Source organism: Amphiprion ocellaris, chromosome 21 (genome assembly GCF_022539595.1).
Source record: "Amphiprion ocellaris isolate individual 3 ecotype Okinawa chromosome 21, ASM2253959v1, whole genome shotgun sequence".
NCBI lineage: Eukaryota > Metazoa > Chordata > Actinopteri > Pomacentridae > Amphiprion > Amphiprion ocellaris.
Genome location: NC_072786.1, coordinates 16472311 through 16488160, shown reverse-complemented (window position 1 = coordinate 16488160; position 15850 = coordinate 16472311). Strand labels below are relative to the sequence as shown.

Sequence of the window (15850 nt, the reverse complement as noted above, 5' to 3'; positions counted from 1 at the left end):
GTTTATTGTACATACGCTGAGAAGTGGCCGGGCGCTGCTGACAGAATGCGAGTTGATCTTACACATGGCCTGGTAGTCGAACAAGGATACCCTGAGGAGACAAGCACACACACACAAAGCAAATAGTGCTGCTCTTCTGTCAGGATTTCACTGACTTACATTGATTCCTTGACCCCCTCCAGACTACCACACACAGTGTCGCATGACTGAGCTTAACCTTTACAGAGACCCTGATAGCCATCGCAACTCAGAAAGCAAGAAACATGAGTGAAAACGGTCCAGGGTAGCTTTTTAGACATGAGATTAACCAAGAGATGTATTCATGTTTTTCTAATCTGTGAATATTTGGTGCTTTAGCAGGTATATGAACACAAATAACAGATGTGTCCATATGCAGACTGCAAACATACACAGATTGCTACTGGAGTCCATGCATGCTCAAAACCAGTTATGTAACATCCTGTGTCAAATGAAGCATGACGAAATCTTTTAGCTGTTTAAAAATAGCACATCACTCAAGAGATTTCAAACATAAAAGACGGGCAAAAACTAAGAGGGGGGGAGAAAAAAAATCTAGAGCTGTCAAATAAGCTCAAAGTGGAGGAAAAAAGGGAAGTAGCTATATGACAAACACCAAGATGGGTGAATGAGCTACTCTAATAAACAACACAGAGAGGATACTATTATCATATGGTTTGCATATGCATCATTACAGATACTAATGCTCGACTTAAGTGGTTAGGAACCGAGAAGAAAATAGGAAACATTTACATGCGGACCTCCTGATTAAGACAATACCCCGCTGTTAGAGACACAGCATGAGGTGACACAAATGCATTCATGAGCCAGATTCAAGTGCAGTTTTCTGAGCCTGAGACACATAAAACCGCTCTTCACATTGCAGAGTGAACACTGCAGATCCTGTCAGAACCAGGTAACCTCTTGCCCTTTCACAACAGGCAAACAAAGAAGAAAACAAAAACACAACTATCTCGTCAGCCAGGCATTACCTCTTGAACATGCCCATTCGGATCAGCGTGGTCATCACTGAGCCGTCAACCTCTCCATAGAACCTTCCCGCCTATCACAAAAGATAGAGGAAAGACAAACACTGTCAGACAATCAGTGTGTCTGAGCGTATCAATGTGAGGTCCCTTCTGTGATATTCATTGTTTAACCTCAGAGTGAACTGTGTGATCAATTATTCATCGATGTTACATTGTGTGTTGGTTTTGCAGTGACATACCTTAGCGTACACTGTAAGAAGCAATTTATATTCTATTGAAACAACTTAATAACATGCATGTTTGCAATGACAAAATTCTAATTTATAGAAGAAGATAAACCTTTTAAGTTGCAAACATGATTCTGATGAATGATTGCAAAGATGGTAATTGCATCAACTTAATATTTTGAGTAAATTAAACTCAGATTTACTGAACTCAGCTTGTAATAACTTTATGAAACTGGCTTGACGAGTGAATTTTTCTTTACCATGAATTCAATATTTCAAGTCACTTCTAACCATTTAATATGCCAAGATACAATCACAGTTTCGCCTGTGAGTTGGAAGACTTGTGGGCTGAACAAATATAACAAAAAGGACATTTCAAGGTGAGTATCTTTTCTGTCACACATAAATTCTACTAAAGCAATTTGTAAGAATTTGTGAGTATTCTCAATTGCAACATTACCAATCGTGGACTTGTGTATAGATTTTAGAAAACATTTGCTAATATACTTGATCGAATATGTATAACATCATATTGAGCAGTGAACTTTGGTTATTTACGCTTCAGTTTAGCATAGTAGTGGATGATAAAGCTACAAATGGCTTTCATATGTTCATGAGGAGAAAAAGCATGATCTAGTTTTGTTTTTTGTGTACCTGTCAACCATGAAAATTTTTGTGAAGTGTGACATTTGCTTTAAACGTCTTTAACCAGGTACTTGACCCATCTCATTGACTTGTTTTTGGTTCCAATTGATCTCTACTGAAAATGAATTCACTTGAAACAAAACAACCAAATAGTGGGTCCTTTCAGTGATTTTTTAAAAATCACTGTATGTCAGTGTCCAAACAGTGTAGGAGGTTGTTCCTCTTCAATTAAAGTGACATATAGGTAATTTTCTGCAATATTTAATTCTCCCATTTCAGTGCTATATTGATGTACCCTTTATTCTATCCAAACTTGACCAATGCACCACAAAACTGTCTTATTAAGGTGAAGAGCTACAGTACTGAGAATCTAATTTTAGGAACATAAATTTTTAAATGGTTGTCAAACTAAAAACTTCCTACTGTTCAGAAGTATGGCAACTAAGTCCATGACATTTAAATAATCTTGTTAAATAATGTGGAAAAAACAGGTGGAGCAATTTATTTTTTATTATTAATGAACTTAAAATCTTGTGTTTATTACTTTAGTTTATTACTAATTATTAAGTAAGTAGTAATTACAAACACCTGTAACTGTACAGGGAAAGCTAATTATCCTAACTGAATGTGGTTCACTGGATAACCATAATTTCATTAGAAGTTGCCATAGTTGAAAAAAATATTTATTTAAACTGTTTAAATTTATCTGCTGAGCCCAAACATTTGTTTTTAAAATGCACATGTCTCTTTTAATTGCACTCAGTCTAGGAGGGCTCCAACAACATATTGCAGAGAGTTTGAAGAGAAGATCAATACCAGTTTCACATCTGTGCAATGAATGTTAAAGGCTAGGAGCTAGTTAGTGTAGCTTAGCATAAAGATTGAAAACAGTCAGATGGATTTGCCCAAAACTTTCCCGCTAACATCTTTAAATCTCACTTATTTACATGCTATACTGTATGTTTTCAGTTTAATCAGCACACACTAGCCAGCAAAGCAGTCAAGACTTGCAGAAGTCTTGTAAAAACTGTGTTTACTAAAATCTTGTGCTCTTTATTTAAAACTATTTTCCTCGAGGAGTAGCAGTTTGCGCTTAATTAAAATGTCTACTATGTCAGCTATGAAAAAGAGACATCTGTTGAGAATATATTTGTTTTTGAGCTTTTCCTCGCTCAGATTAATCAAATTAAAACCTGCGTTACACGTAAAGATGTTTATCAGACTTATGTGGTTTTGCTTCCAGCTCCAGAACTTAATGTTGATTTTTAAAAAAGCAAAATAAGATGGAACAAAAGGACAACAACTCTCACTGCAACACAAAATGTAGAGAGCACATCGCTGTGCTGCTTATGTTTTGTTGTGTTGCATAACTGTCAACTGGGAGCTTTCGTCCCTTTTACCTCCATGTTGTTGTACTACTTACACAGTGGTGATTCATTACCACTGACTCATTGTGCTGTTTACACTTATTATTGATAGTAACTGTGGGAAAAAGGATGACCTTTGAAAATGCAAATATGTAAATGTAATAATTGCTACATTGCTCTAGAAATGTCACTGCTGTTGGGAGAAAAGGAAAGATCTTAAATATGTTTTTTAAACTTTAAAAAGATGGGCCCTGAAGGCATGAAAGTCCTTCTGAACTTTTGAGTGACCTCATATATAAGTGAATGGAGAAGTAGAAATAGGATTCAGGAGGTTTTGAGTCTAATTCAAAGTTAAGTTAGACACAGTGGCCTGGCTGCAGGCTGGAGAGCTGCTGGTCAACATGCCTTCGCAGAATAAGAAGGAGAAACTTGAAGGATCACAAGGAAATTTTAAGTTGATGAGATACATGTAGTAGTAATGTATTTCTAAATATTACACAAATTCTGGTTTGGACCTGTTCCTCTGAGTGTGTTTCTTTCCTAATGAAAATTGACATGTGGAAGTGCTCTTAAACAATCAAATCCAAGGCTAAAAAGTACTCCAGCTGTATTCTCAGTGTGTTTGCGTGTGATTGGGTATGAGCTCACGTCATTGCGCTGTTTAGAAATTAGGACAAAGCCATTATTATCAATCACGTAGCAGTCGATGTCCTGATATGAGAGAAAGAGACACAGACAAAGAAACCAATTACTTATGTAAAGCAAAGATCTGTGTCAGACCACACTGACAAAGATAACACAGATAGTTCAATAATTTACATAATTCAAAGCAAGTATTATGAAGCAACAGTCAGTTTCTTGCTTCAGTGGTTTCACACAGTAGCAAAAAGATCATCTATGAGTTTGAATAATAAGACAATTTATAGCAAATGCATGCCAGTTTGATTAATATGAAGCACAGAGAAAGATATACTCACGACACTGTCACAGCGAAGAGGACAGATTCCCTCCACGCCCGAGCACTGGAGAAATAACATCATTGTTAGCAAAGTGACGAAGATTTTTCACTGACAACAGACAGGTGAAAGTGCTGATGGTGGATGTGTTAAGTGTTGTTATTCACTGACTGTATGAGTTTAGAGAAGGACGTGTTTGTGTATGTGAGGAGATAATTTGAACACATGCTCTGTCTGCGTTTGGCTGTGAAGGTGTGAACCTGAAACGTGCGTTAGCGTTGACTGTGTGAGATTGTGCGAGATGTGTTATTTCTACCTGCAGCGTGTCTTGTTTGCAAGTTTGCACGAGTTTGATTTGTGCCTGTCTTTGCCTACGTGGGTGTGTTTTAACTGAGGTGTGAAGCTGAATTCACAGAGCTCAGCAGGTGCTGAAGATGGTAAACTCGGTTTGTTGAGAGTGACTGTTTGAAAAACGAAGAGAGGGAAAATCATGCATACTCACATCTGTGTCATTTGGCTGGGAAGACACAAAGACAGCAACAGAGACAAAAAAGAAGAGCATAAAGAAAAGAAAAGCATTACTTCAGTTAATGATGTGTAGGTCGATGCATTGACTAAGACTGTCTTTGTTGCTGTTAGTTTACTGTTGAAAAACCCACAAATCTTCTGCTCAAAGTAGAAAACAGATTGTATTTTTCTCATGAGCAGATTTTCAATCACGCTGAACAATTTCAACAAAGTAAAAACCATTTACAGTTTCTTCTTCCACCAAAAACAAATATTCCCCACATATCAGCGTTTGCAGGTGAACACAAACTCAAAAATGCCCTGTCTCTGCAATCTGATGCGCAAATGTGACAATATTTGTCATAATATTAAACTTTTCGTCCATCAGCACAGTCTGTCCCTCAGCTCCTTCTGCTCCACCATCTGTGAACTGGTCATAAGTCAAAACGTCGATAATTTTTCAGGTGACTCTATGGTCCTATTTTATATGTTGGTGTCTATGGACGGTACATCTTTGGGATCATGGTCAGGCTAAATAGAGCATGTCGAAGTGTGAATGAGGCAATCTATCATCCTTTTCAGTCCTGTTACAGCAAAGTGTCAGTCTTTCCCTCTGCTTCCCATCGCTGCCTCCTGAAATAAACTACAACTCAGTGGACTGATGGGAAAGACGAGGCTTTTACACACACTACGGGCAAACAGCGTTGCCTGATTTGACTGCTAATCATGGTGAATCATGAAGTTTAAAGCCCTGTTAATGATTCCTAAAAGTCACAATATTCATTTCATGTACCAATCACCAGTAATAATTATTGTAGTTCCACCAAACATTGGGCCAAAATTGAAGATGTGTTCCTGATGGCTGCACTGGAGGGAAAGCATGGGATCAATAAAATCAAATCATCTTAGCAGCGTCAATTTGCTCAACAAATTAACTGGAAAACTGCTCATTAGTTAAATGTAATTTCTGGACATGACAGATATTCTGGTGGTATGAAAGTGGAAGAGTTGAATCAATGGGAAGCATGAATATGTAAAGGAAATTATGTTATTTTCTGTCTATAAATAACAAAAAAAATGGTTTATTCTCATTTTTGATTGGTCGATGTATGGCCATCAACATCAAGCTAATGAATTAAAGTCAAAGCTGCAAATTTGCTATCATACCAAACTGTTTCGAACCTTGTCTTTGTTATGTACAGCACATTTTCATATCTTTTCTGAGTAACACTTTGTTCCTCCAGCTTCTCCTGAACTAGCTTCCTAAATCTGGGCAGCATATAAGAAGCTGCTCACTCAGATTTGGCGTTGGTGACGTGTTTCCTTCTGAAACTCCAGGAGTCAAGCTGATAATGAGAACATCAATTACCACTTTCATTCCCTGAACTCCAACCGAACAGCTTCTCTGTGCAACTGATAATCTCACTGAATGTTCACAGAAGTTTCAAGTGAGAAGCACACCAACATTTGATAATTTTATACTATTCAGGACTGAGTTTGTTTACTCAGATGCAATAAATCCTATCACATTCTATAAATATTTTCTAAACCACAAAATAATCTTGTTTGCACAAGACTGAAAAAAAATAGTGATTTCTGTGTATATAACCACACTAACAAACCTGAATTTCATATAGCAGAAACTGTATGCAGAGTTAAAAACAGAGAAAGGGAGAACAGCTGAGTGTTCTTTGTGAGATGAAGCACATGCCGAGGTGTGAATGGCAAAAAATCTATCATCTTTTGTTTCCAATTACTATCAGCTCACTGCTCTGCACTCACTGTCAGAGAGAATATAGCAGCGGTGAAGTGTGAGAAACACATGGGGCTGTATATCGTGGGATTCACACTCTATCATTACTAAATTAGATTTTCCAGACTAAAGTCTACTTTAATATTTTCCTATTTCCACTTGTTTCTCTCTCTCTCTCTCTCTCTCTCTCTCTCTCTCTCACTGCCTTTAACAGATATGTAAGTGTTAAACACCACAAATGGAGGCAGCAGACGGCACACAGACTGCTGTAGTGACGTCAGAAGAGTTTCCTATTAACATCCTGACCGATTCCCATTAGATGGTGGCTCATGCTTTATTCTTACTCCGACTAATTCATAATTCATCCTCTAATAACATTTTATTTTAAGGCAGTCAACATTATAGAGCAACTATAAGGTCAGAGAGGATATCGCTCACTTATGTAACTCTTCCACTGAGATGTACAGAATTTGTGCAGGGAGTTCCTTGCATTAATAATTTCTCAATAAGACATAAAGATGAAGCTAAGTTGATGTTTTGAGCAATTAAAGCAAGCAAATTATTAGTGAACTATATTCACCTTCACCAGTTAATGATGAAGTAGCGTACAAATGAGGGAATGAACAAACCCTGCCTCCTGTATCTAAAGCCACTGGACCAATAAAGGCTCTTTAGATGGCTGGTGCTGTCATGTGATCGGTTATTGTGCATCCTCTTGATGATCCGTCTTTCATTCAGGATTTACAGTTGGTACAGTTTATTCACCCCTGAGGGAGCTGAAGACTTAAAATAGACGGTAGAGAGGATTTCATGCACACACACACACACACACACACACACACACACACACACACACACACACACACACACACACACACACACACACACACACACACACACACACACACACACACACACACACACACACACACACACACACACACACACACACACACACACACACACATATATAAATAGAGAAAGAGAGTGACACACATGAACAGTCAAAACAAGCACATACTGTTAGTGCACACACAAAAATTGCAATGAAATAAAGATCAAGTACATGACAGAAAGATGCCATGATTATGTAAGCTATCTTAGGAGAAGGCAGAGGAGAGGAGAGGAGGAAAGGAGGAGACAGTGTATGAAAAATAAAATAGAAAGAAATTAAATCCTTGCAAAAATTGACAAGGTAAAAAAAATTAAGAATTTAGGCAGGAGTCAAAAGAGCTCCCAGTGACGGAGAACAGGAATGACTTTCTATGCAGCATAAATCTAGAGGATAACAAGTCTACTGGCGATGATGCTAATGAGCTCCTAGATGATGAATGTGGACATAATAACACACGTGTGCACAGATGGCCGTGCATATGGTCTCTGTCAACACTACCAGACACATATACAGCACTTTTCAAACCTCCACAAATACATACATGCAGCAACGCACACACACTTGGGAGCTGCCGAACATCGCTGCTGCAGCTATCCATCACTTCATGGCTAGCCAGCAGCCTTAATGCTCCTTTAACTGCTGTCATTTACAGCCATGGGAGCAGAGGAGGAGAAGGGGGCCAGGTTATGAAACACCTGCGACAGCAAAAGTGTTACGCCAAATTAAGCAAGTTTTCCCTCAATAAAATGTTTTCTTGAAGGTGTGGAAGACCCCGAAAGGATAGTAAGATCCCTCATTGAATACAGAGGTGATTCTCTGCAAACATACTAAATATACACTGAAAACAATCCCAATGATGACATTTAATCTTTCATTATAATGTTTTAGGAGGGGTAAGCACTCTTTTAATGGTGGGAGCACTGATACGGAAAACACTGCACGCAGCTTTGAATTAAACAATGTTTAAATGCTGTAATTACCAACTAATGGAGCTGAAAAAGAACCTATAATCAGCTTTGACTTCTTGCCATGCAGTAAAATATGGTGTCAGAGAGGCCTGCTAGCTTAAAGGAATAGTGCTAAAATTCTTAAACCGACAGTGCATTCATCAGCAGCTATGTTTCATATTTATAAAAGATAATTGAACGGTTTCATGTTCACTGACAGGACTTTTGTGAATCAGAGTAGTTGGTTTATGCCTAGAAAGCGAGTGTGAAATTTTAATGTCAAATCGGAAACACCGCATTGAAATCAAAGACTTAGAAACTGGAGAGCTCCTTTCATCTGACGCTGAAAAATAAGCTATTCAAAGCAGCAGCCTGGTAAAGATTAAATCTGACAAAATCTAAAACTTTTTTTGGATTGGCGGTGGAACCAATGATACTCATAATTTTAGACACAGAGGAAATAAAGTCGAGGTTATTATTTGAGGGAGAGGAACGCAAACTGATGATTTTGTCATCTGTATTCTACAAGTACTGTTCAATATAACTGCTGTAATTATAAATAGATAAAAAAATTCTCACTGATGTCAGTTTAATACTACAAGGAACCAATAAGTTCAGCCTTTTGTAGGGGGCAACAATACCAATGTCACAACAATATAAATCTAACAAAACAGGGCATGTGGAAAGAGTCAAGTATTTTAGGATAATACCTAAGATGAAGGAAGATGCTAATGATATTAGTCAATTGTACTTTGGTCATTTCTGCTAGAAATGCAACTACACAAAACCACTTAACACATAACACCTCCAAGTCTTCAACAATGGATGGACACAATGAGAGAAATCTATGTGATTGAGACGACTTTCTTGCTAAGCTGTGGTCATTCTTAACTATATACACTACCAGTCAAAAGTTTGGACACACCTTCTCATTTAATGGTTTTTCTTTATTTTCATAGCTATTTCCATTGTAGATTCTCACTGAAGGCATCAAAACTATGAATGAACACATATGGAATTATGCAGCAAACAAAAAAGTGTGAAATAGCTCTAAATATGTTTTATATTTTAGATTCCTCGGAGTAGCCACCCTTTGCTTTGATCACTGCTTTGTACACTCTTGGCATTCTCTAAATGAGCTTCATGAGGTGGTCACCTGAAATGGTTTTCAATTCACAGGTGTGTATTGTCAAGGTTAATTTGTAGAATTTCTTGCCTTCTTAATGGGGTTGGGACCATCAGTTATGTTGTGCAGAAGTCAGGTTGGTACACAGTTGACAGCACTGTTTGACAACTCTTAGAATCCATATCATAGTAAGAACCAATCAGCAGAGTAAAGAGAAACGACAGTCTATCATTAGTTTAAGAGCTGAAGGTCAGTTAGTCCGGAAAATTGCAAAAATTTTGAATGTATCCCCAAGTGTGCTTCGACGAAACTGGCTCACTTGAGGACTGCCCCAGCAAAGGAAGACCAAGAGTCACCTCTGCTGCCGAGGATAAGTTCAACTTAAAATCTAAGCTTGTTAATTCCCAAACAATAACAGTGACACCTGGCATTTATGAAACATTTACCAAATGACACTGATATAAAAGCATAAAGTTGAAAATAACTGAATAGAAGTCTATTATATTCAAAAATGTGTCTAAACCTGAAATGTTATTTATTCAAACCAGCGTCAACATCACAGATCTCAAAGTGAGAAGTCAAACTCTTCCGCCCTAAAGTTCAATGTGCTGAAGACCTCTTCTCTCGTCACTTGTTTCAGCAATATTACTGAGATGCTTAATGAAAAGAACAGACTTACCTGTGCAGCAATGGCCCAAAATTTGGACTCAATCAGCTCCAGTGTCATTTGGACTCCAATAGCTGCAGAAAGAAAATGAGACAAAGACAAAGAGGCACATCAGTTGAGCACAATAAAATGGACATAACAATTCTCTTTGATGTGAAGGACTGTGCAGCAGCACTGTGATATTGCGATAAAATACATGTAGGATTAGTGGCAATATATAAATTGCATTAGTAACAGCAGCAGTGATAGCCACATATGCCACCAATGTGATAACACTCTCAGTTTAAGTGGTAATTGCTTTTGCAGTAAAAGTAGCCCTGCTGGTCGCCAAAAGAAAGGGAAACTTTAATCGAGCACTTTAGAAGAAAGAACATTAATGAGCCGATTAATGTCCCAGAGTGAGAGACTGTATCTCTCTTGGCTCTGAGGCTGGAGGAGTTGAGGAGGACCTGCTGTACATATCAGCTCTGTCTTCAGAACTCAACTTATGAAAATCCTTTTACAGTAACTGGCCTCCTGAGCTTCGCCAGCGCTGTGTGAACCTCCTATTCTTAGACAGTGTGTGTGTGTGTGTGTGTGTGTGTGTGTGTGTGTCTAAACTCTCTCTACAACATTGCACCCTCAGTCACAAAACATTAAGCCTAGAATTAGTGTGTGTTTGCACATGTATATCCCACATGCGCACACGCACACACGCACGGCGGCGGAGTGATTGCTTATGTCAGCTTAGGGCTGTATGTCTGTCAGCATTTTAGTCGGCGTGGTAATGCGAAAAGGAACTGTAATTGCATAAGTTCTCAGTGCACACATACTGTATACACACACACACACACACACACACACACACACACACACACAACAAACACACACACTCTGCGAGGGAAGATATGACACTTCATATTAGCATCAAAGACTCAGCGTTTTTTTCTCCCAGCGTGCTTTGTAGAGCCACTCAGGGAAAGCCTCCGTGGTGCTCACAAAACACATAAAAACACACATATGCCTGCACAAATTCCCCTCCCCTCACACATATATACACACAGCACAACTGCACTCATGCATTTATTAATCTAGAGACAAATTTGATGTTATATGTGCAACACCATTTAATGTAGCATCCTTTAATGTTCCCAGAGACGTTACACAGAGACATCAGTGTCATCAGTAGTAGCTATGGCCTTGAAACTGCACATCACTGCATTATAGAAAATTGAATGCCATTTTTTCCCCCTTCAAGGCCGCTATTGTTTCCATTCATTTCCATCTGAAATTCAATTAGCGTGAAATTTGTGTGAGTCGTGCAATCTGTCACAGTAAACATCAAGAATGCATCAGTTTTTGTGCTGTTGTGAGGCAGCAGAAATGACTCTAATCCAATGGCTGTCTAAAATTCTGGTCAGATGCCTGAACATAACTCTCAATTATTCTCACAAAATGCTATTAGGTGATGAATTATGGATCACTGGGGTTAAGAATAAACCGTGAGCTGCATGTCTTGATGGAAATTTTCATATTATAAATGTAAGACTTGAACATATTCTGTACTGTGTGTGCTTGTTTTCGCTTATGTGTCATAAATATTATCCAATTCTGTCATTAAAGAGGATTTTGGTGGAATTAACTAATTCTTGTTAATTGACAGTAAATACAGAAGTTTTGTAAATTTCAGGCTAATTCAGTCGAAAATATCTAGTTTTGATTTGAGGACGGTTTTAGAATTTGAAAGCAATAGTTGTCTGATTTACAGTCTTTTGATTTAAAATGATGAGTTGAACTAATGTACAACTGAGAGTTTGATCAATTTCAACTAATGCTAGCAGATTTCCCATCATGCATTGTTAGTTAAATAAAAAATAAATTGAAATAATACTTGTTGTCTGTCATTTAAGATGCGGTAAATCTTGTTTGGTTCTTGACATAATAATGAAAAAACACTAACCACGAGGAAGGTTAGCATTTAATCATGTTTTTGCCCCTGCACACTTATTTTAAATCACAGAAATGTTATCTTAAGTATAAAATTGTTTCAGTTCTCACAGCTGATTGGTTTTTTTATGTCAAATAAAGACTGACTCTTAAAATGAAAGTGAGTCTATTTGTAATGACTGTCTGAGAGTTTAATCAGTCTAGTTTTCAGCTAGTTTTACATTTCAAAACTCACTAATGATGTTTAAATAATTATTACTACCAAACCTCAGTTAACTCATGTTTTTAAGCCAATAGAGGATCTTGTGTCTTCCAGTTGAACAAACTGAAAATGCATTCCTGTGTTGAAAATCAGTCATGATGCTGAGTCGTGGCTGCAATCAGCCTGTAATCAGTCGTGCACGCAGGAAAAGGCGAGGAGTTGTTTGTCTGTTCATGCAGCTCAAACAGATCCAGGAAGGTTGTTCAGACATTTCAAATGTGTTTTTTGTAGAAAATGTTCATATGTAATCTGCTGTTTTCTCACCTACAAAGCAAAACTATCATGTGACTTTCCATGTGGTATTCTTGGTGCTCACATCTCCTCTCCTCAGCAGAGCCAGTGACCTTGAAGTCATCTACCTCGAGCATAATCTCAGATCAAGTGTTGGAAGGCCATTACAGGGGGACAGCATTAATCTGCCTTCTTTCCCTCTCTAAGTTGGAGGCTGATAGGCCAAATCTAATTAAAACCACCACACTGATCCCTCTTGGTGTGCGTGTGCTGCCATAGATGTGTGTCTGTGTGTGCACAGCTTGCAAGCATTTAACACTTAATGTGTGTTCAGTTTGCTTACATTTGTGTATACAAGGATATGCATGGCCTTGCAAGCATGAAAGTGAAAATGTGTGCTCATGTGCTTGTGTGTGTGAGAGAGAGAGAGAGAGAGCATATCTTGTACACACAGTCTGACGTGCAATTAGCACAAGCTGCCAATCACAGTTGAGTACGCTTTCAACAGGAAATGAATTAATGAAGAAATAGATAAAAAATTTAAGCCACCAAGAGCTGGAGTTAATTGGTTATTACACTGGCAAGATAGAAGCATGAGAGACGGTGGGATGTGAACTGTGAACGACTGGCAAAAAGAAAAATGGGTCTGGAACAATGGGTAAACACACTAAAGACTCTAAGCTGTACTGCTTTGTTGCACAGTAATATGTACATTTGTGCTGTGTATGTATTGCAGAGTAAGACAAGTAGTTGGAAAGGCAGAAACAAAGATGGACAGGTAGAATGAAAAACTGCCAGATGAACAGTAATAAACACAGACAGAGTGCAGCAAAGATAAAGATATAACTATGCAGCTCATAAGCACATTTCCACTCTGACTAAACACAACCTGCATCTGTTTGAAAACACTGTAAAGTGATAGGCCAGTGGAGTTAAGTGAACACATTTAGAGAGCAGATTAATGGATAAAAGCATTAGTTAATGAAAAAGTATTTGTAAGTGAGTAACACAGTTTTATGTCCATGTTAGGATTCATATCATTATACTGCAGGTATATCATTGATGATATTTTTTATGATATTGCATAAAAATACAGTTAAAGTGTAACCATGAACCCCCAAAGACAATGCTGTAAAGAGTGCATGTAAAAGTGTGGCCCTTGGGATCCTGTTTCCTACAAATTGGGTTTACATACTTCTAATCGGAAACCATTTATAAGAAAATTGATGTTGATTATAATATAAACCCCCAAGAGATTGTTTGTGGAAGCAGTTTATTATAATTCATAATTTATTTATAGTCCATTGTGAGATCTGCTTACCCTACTTGATCTGCATATAAGTATACCATCTGTGGAAATGCCAAATGTCACTGCCCAACCCTGGATTTCCCAGGTTCTGTCCTTATTGGTTTTGTGTTTGTATGTTCATAATGTAAAAGAGCCATAAAAATATTTGGAATATTTATAGTCCATTATTGGGTTTAATTGTTGTTTATTGTTGATGAGCCCCATAGCATTCATGTCCTAATACCCCAAAGTGACATGCTTGCATCAAAGGTCTTGTATTGTGTCCCTTTTCAGCAAATTAATGAATATTTTGAGCTTTTCAGCTCAAATATTCAATATTTTGAGCTTTTCAGCTCAAAATATTGTAAAGATGGTTAATTTTTACCATGACTGGTCAACTCCTGGTTTTATCCCTGTTCTAAATTAGCTGTTTTAGTGTTTTCAAATAGATCTGAGCTGTTGCTGGCCACGCCCCCTTCAGGAAGAAGACTCCCTGCATCTGTGATTGACAGCATGATGCAAAACTGTTCACAGTATGGCAAAGGTGGTTAATTTCACTATGACTGTATAGCTCTTGTTTTAGTCCTGTTATAAACAAGGTGTTTCAGTCGCTGTAGCATTAAAAACAACTGAGCTGCTGCTGACCATGCCCCCTTCAGGAAGAAGACTCTCTCTGTGTATATAATTGACAGCGTAGCCAATTATTTTGTGAACAAAACATCACTAAATTTAAAGCACAGTTTCGTTTTTTAACTCGTGTAAAAAAAATGTCAGCAGTTGTTACAATCAGCGTACGTTTGTCCATCTGTTTGTCTGTTTGTCTGTTCACAACATTACTCAAAAACGGACAAATGGATTTGGATGACATCTTCAGGGAAGATCAGAAATGACACAAGGACCAAGTAATTACATTTTGGCAGTGATGTGACTTCTAGTCTGGATCCACGGATTTGCTAAAGATTTCTGTATCATTGTGAGATAGCAGCACGGCATCACTGTAACTATGACAAGAAGTGAATGCCACGTCAGCTGCCTGCTGACGATCACATGATTGAGATCCTACTACAAACTGACCACTGGGGACATATCAGAACTTATCAGTCAGAAGTCATACAATGACTGAGCAGCCTTGGTGGAGTACTGCGCTCTGTGAGTGCTTTCCTTGTTTAATCTGCATTTTAGAGCTGCAGCCTGGAAATGGCTATAATGTGCATTTCAGAGTGATTTCATTACCGGTTCTGTTGTCTCACTACAGAAACAGGAAAAAATATGCACAGGAGCACCTGTTTACAGATTCGGAAAGATTGATTTCTTGGTTGAATAGTAAGAAAGTCAGCTTTGACAGATGGCTGGATGTATTTTGGTAGTCTAATCCTGATACAGGATGTCAGACATAAACCCCAGTCTTTGGGGTTAAAGTTTAATGCTATGTCCCTGGTAGCCATGTGGTTCTATAAATGGCTGCCTGTGCATGTCCACACATATTTGGCATCGTTTAGCGTGTTTGTGTGGGTGTGGGTTGTGTTGAGGTGGCACAAGAGGTCAGCTTGTGTTAAATGACCAGTGAGCAGAGCTGAGTGTTGATGGCTCCCTTAGCAAGACCCTGGACTAGAGGCTAAATATAAAGGAACACACACACAGAGTCAATAAATTAAACTGGCACAACGGCTAAAGTCTCTGGGTGCAGAGGGGACATCGAAAATAAGGCCACCAGTAAGGAGGTCATTTCATTCTTTTCTGCTTCACACAAACACAAACACACACACACACACACGCACTAGACACTTTTTGTAATAGATGTGTGAAGCAGATATAATATACACAGCAGGGGTAAAGAAGCAAGGAAGTACGAGAGAGAGAGCGAGACCAAAGTGGTGACGCACAAAAGCACACATATACACAACAGACTAGCAAAGAGAGCAGGGTGAAGGAAGGACATACACACAGAAAGGTTGTCAACGGGGCACAGACATTGTAATTAAAGGGACAGATTAATTGGTGTAATGGACCCAGGTGGCACAGGTGGAGAGTGAATGATGGAGAGAT

At 38.3% G+C, this 15850-nt stretch overlaps 1 protein-coding gene across 6 annotated transcripts in view; it reads right to left on the bottom strand.

Annotated features, from left to right (window-relative positions):
• Positions 1-15850, bottom strand: part of cacna2d4a (calcium channel, voltage-dependent, alpha 2/delta subunit 4a) — a 111028-nt gene that overhangs the window by 9395 nt on the left and 85783 nt on the right. For all 6 annotated transcript variants that reach the window (XM_055006515.1, XM_055006512.1, XM_055006517.1 and 3 more), the window contains 6 exons: positions 10110-10171; positions 4705-4719; positions 4224-4268; positions 3895-3957; positions 1011-1081; positions 16-91 (listed from right to left, as the gene is read on the bottom strand). In XM_055006515.1, the coding sequence (XP_054862490.1) occupies positions 16-91; positions 1011-1081; positions 3895-3957; positions 4224-4268; positions 4705-4719; positions 10110-10171 (332 nt within the window). The remainder of the gene's footprint in view (positions 1-15; positions 92-1010; positions 1082-3894; positions 3958-4223; positions 4269-4704; positions 4720-10109; positions 10172-15850) is intronic.